At 43.1% G+C, this 4,356-nt stretch overlaps 1 protein-coding gene across 1 annotated transcript; it reads right to left on the reverse strand.

Annotated features, from left to right (window-relative positions):
* Positions 1–1,622: 1,622 nt before the first annotated feature.
* LOC130506847 (uncharacterized) lies at positions 1,623–3,503 on the reverse strand. Its single transcript, XM_057001537.1, has 4 exons — positions 3,201–3,503; positions 2,661–3,049; positions 2,499–2,592; positions 1,623–2,352 (listed from the first exon to the last, which is right to left on the reverse strand). Exons 2-4 carry the CDS (start codon positions 2,693–2,695, stop codon positions 1,660–1,662), a joined length of 822 nt encoding a protein of 273 aa, XP_056857517.1. The 5' UTR covers positions 2,696–3,049; positions 3,201–3,503; the 3' UTR covers positions 1,623–1,659.
* Between the last annotated feature and the right edge of the window lie 853 nt (positions 3,504–4,356).

The raw sequence follows: 4,356 nt of genomic DNA on the forward strand, positions 1-4,356 counted from the left end.
AATATGTTATTATCACCTTCAAGATAACATTGTCAAAAAGTTTAAAGGGAAACATCTCATGTACTTGGTGAAAGGGGCTGCTTATGCGCACACGGTTTACGATTTTAACCGGTACATGGCTGAGATACGGAGTGCAAACCCGGAACTTGCAACGTATTTGGAGAAGGCCGACGCCAAGCTATGGTCAAGGGTTTATTGTAAGGGGAACAGGTTCAACATAAAAACAAGCAACATCGCTGAATCTATTAATTCCGCACTGAAGCGAGCAAGAGGATTTCCGATTCCGTTCCTGCTGGAGTTCATAAGGCAGAAGTTAGGAAAATGGTATTGGAAAAGGAGACAAGATGCTTTGAGTCTCCCAACTGTACATAGCCGGGGTGTTGAATACTTGCTTGCTGTTCGATCAGAGATAGCGGATACGATGACGGTCGAACCAATTGATGGATGGCGTTTCTTTGTCAAAGGTGGCAAAATGGACTGTGTGGTTGATTTGGAACATGTAAAGTGTGATTGTGGTGTCTATGGAGTGGAGAAAATACCTTGCTCTCATGCTATAGCAGCTGGAACACATGCTGGTGTGCATATCGACACACTTGTATGTCCACTTTACTCAAAGAATCATCTGTATGCAGGATACTCAGAGAATATATATCCTATCGTGTCACAACATATTGAGGAACGAGAATGCTTTCCTCCAAACGTAAAGCGTGGTCCGGGGAGACAGAAGAAATCAAGATGGCAATCTTGGTTGGAGCTATCTAGGATGAGAGGACACAAACCCAGGAAGAAACACAGGGCACGGAGATGCTCAAACTGCAAGGAAACTGGCCATACGAAACCACAATGTACACAACCAGTTGACTAGTTGTCCAGACGACCTAAATTTAAGTCGTCCAGTCTTGATTACCCGTCCAGACGACTAATTTCTAAGTCGTCCAGTGTTTCGTCTACCTTCTACGAAGTCGTCCAGTGTATTAGACTACCTTCTACTATCCCTTCAAGTGTATTTTTTTTAGACGACCTTTACGAAGTCGTCCAGTGTATTTAAGTCGTCCAGTGTATTAGACTACCTTTTACTATCCCTTCAAGTGTATTTTTTTAGACGACCTTTTACGAAGTCGTCCAGTGTATTTAAGTCGTCTAGTGTTTAGACTACCTTCTACTATCCCTTCAAGTGTATTTTTTTTAGACGACCTTTTACGAAGTCGTCCAGTGTATTTTATTTTTAGACTACCTTATTTGTAAGTCGTCCAAACCTTCCAGACGACTTATTTGTAAGTCGTCCAGCTGGAAAACCTTCCAGACGACTTATTTGTAAGTCGTCCAGCTGGAAAACCTTCCAGACGACTTATTTGTAAGTCGTCCAGCTGGAAAACCTTCCAGACGACTTATTTGTAAGTCGTCCAGCTGGAAAACCTTCCAGACGACTTATTTGTAAGTTAGAAAATCTATACAAGTTAGAAAATCTATACAAGTTAGAAAATCAAATAAATCATACATGCCCACAAACATACAAATAGATTTGTGTAAACAAATAGTTCAAATATACAAATAGATTTGTGTATACAAATAGTTCAAATATACAAATTGATTTGTGTATCTATACAAGTTAAAAAATCTATACAAGTTAAAAAATCTATACAAGTTAGATTTGTGTATCTAATCATACATGCCCACAAACATACCACCATCCTCATTATCTTTCAGATGCTGATCAACAAGCTCCGTCCATATAACCAAAGCCATATTATCCCTCATAGTCTTCGCATTGGACCTAGCAAAGTCTTTAGGGCTAAAGGGGACCCCAAGAGCATGACATTCAATGTACTTTGCAGCGTACACGCCACAATCACCATTGTTGGCCGTGGGTACATCTTTCAGCAGTCTCTCATATGTGTATCGCTCCAACCCATGCATCTGGTCTCCGCACTCCACAATCAGATAAGGGACCATCTCGAGAAAAGGCTCCATTATCTCATCCCATCTTTCTGGTATGGTAGTTGAAGGTATGCTGTCCCAGACGACTATGTGCCTCTTAGGGATCGATATCCAAATAGCCACCCAATGTTTGTTGTCCAAGTTCAGTGGCGCATAGATATCATCAATGTCCTCCCCCCACTTCTTGTTTGATTGGCAAAATGAAGGCATTGATCCGTCATACAAACTCGCCGCCCCACTAGGTAGCATTTTTCCTAAACCATTGTGATCAGACGACGATGCTTTGAAGAACAGATACTGTTCTCTCCAAGACTGGGTAAAGTTGTGATCCAGGAAGCACATTCGCTCGCTCCGGAAACATTGTGGGTTCTCCTTATACCTCTGCCTCAGCACATTCATCCAAGCATCTATATGCTGCATATAAAATAATACAAGTTAGAACCTTCCAGACGACTTATTTGTAAGTCGTCCAACTGGAAAACCTTCCAGACGACTTATATATTTACAAATCTATACAAAGACAAGTTACCAGACGACTTAAAGATAAGCAGAAGACTTACTACGTCTTCCAGCCATGCTTTGGATGTCCGGAGTTTTTGATACCACCAAGTTGGTGATGTACGTGGTTTGTCCTCTTCCTTAGTCATATAATCACTGCAAACAAAAAAGCAATCAGTTTTGGTAGACTAAATCAAGCTATTATGGGTAAAGCAATCACTTACGGATCAGTTTTCAACCAATCAGCGAGCTCCTTCATCTTAGGTCTGTTTAGTGTGGGAAATGGATTATACTTTCCCACTCTAAGGAGTTTCCTTCTCTCTGCCGTATAAGGAGATATCTGCGTGGGAGCAGGTTTCTTCGTTCGTTCACTCCTTGCACGCACAGAAGCAGTGGGAGCTGTTTTGTCCAATACAACCAGGCTCGGTTCTGAAACTGGAACGCTTGGATCGGTGGAAGCGAAGCTCGGTTGTTGATCGTTGGAAGCGAAGCTCGGTTGGTCAGTGGAAGTGAGAGGAACAATCTCTTTGGAGGTGACACCATCTGCTTTATCCTCCGGCAAGATCTTATATACCGAGATCGCCTCATCTGCTGTATCCTCCGGCAACAATCTCTGCAATAAAAGTTGCAAGTTAACCCTGGACGACTTAAATAAAAGTTGTCTGGACAACTAGTTGACCCTGGACGACTTAAATAAAAGTTGTCTGGACAACTAGAAGACCCTGGACGACTTAATTCTTGTTGGGAGAGGATTTGATACTAACCTCTTTGGGCAGAGGAGAAGGCTGTTTCTTTTGAGGAGAAGGCTTTTTCGTTTGAGGAGCAGGCTGTTTCGGTTGAGGAGCAGGCTGTTTAGTTTGAGGAGCAGGCTGTTTAGTTTGAGGAGCAGACTGTTTAGTTTGAGGAGCAGGCTGTTTAGTTTGAGGAGCAGGTTGTTTCGTTTGAGGAGTAGGCTTTGCTTTTTGAGGAGCAGGCTGTCTGGTGGGAGGAGTAGGATGATTGGTTTGAAGTGTAGGCTGATCCTTTTGAGGAGTAGTCTGTTTGTTACTAACCCCGGTTTCTGGGGCTTAAGGGGTAGCCTGATTGGTGACACCAACCTTCTTCTCCACAGCTTCCAATCTATCGGAGATCTTCCTAATCTCCCTGATGCACTTCTTAAACCCATCTTTCATTATGTCACCTAAGCCCTTGAACATATTTTCTAACTCCTCTCTGGTCACCCAACTAGCCTCTTCTCTAGCCTCTTCTGTAGCCTCTTCTCTAGCCTCTGTAGGAGCCTCTTCTCTAGCCTCTTTAGGAGCCTTTTTACGAGCTTTCTTCCGAGGTCTCTGATTGTCTTCCTCCACCTCCTCCACAACCATCTCTTTGGCTCTTTTCGATGGAATCACAAACTTAGGTTTTATACCAGTGACTTCCCAGCAATCCATGGTCCACTTCCACGGTCTCCGATCATACATGACTTTAATGATGTTCTCCGCGGGCACGTCATCAACCTCAGAGTCCCATTTTGGCCACATTTCACTAATGTCCTTCTCAACAAAGTTGATCACGCGGGTCTGCAGTAAATAGAAGAAGAATCGAGTTAGATATTTGAAACAAAATACTAAATAGACGACTTAATTATAAGTCGTCAACTAAGTCGTCCAGCTGGACGACCTTCCAGACGACTTATTATAAGTCGTCTACTAAGTCGTCCAGCTGGAAGACCTTCCAGACGACTTATAATAAGTCGTCTACTAAGTCGTCCAGCTGGAAGACCTTCCAGACGACTTATAATAAGTCGTCTACTAAGTCGTCCAGCTGGAAGACCTTCCAGACGACTTAATTAAGTGAAGATGGAAAGGTACCTGACTCAAGATAGCAGCTTTCATGAATCTGCGGCCTCTGCTGCCCTCGTAAGCCAGAATCGGTGGAGACGGA

The sequence above is a fragment of the Raphanus sativus genome, unplaced genomic scaffold (assembly GCF_000801105.2).
Source record: "Raphanus sativus cultivar WK10039 unplaced genomic scaffold, ASM80110v3 Scaffold3721, whole genome shotgun sequence".
NCBI classification, from domain to species: domain Eukaryota; kingdom Viridiplantae; phylum Streptophyta; class Magnoliopsida; order Brassicales; family Brassicaceae; genus Raphanus; species Raphanus sativus.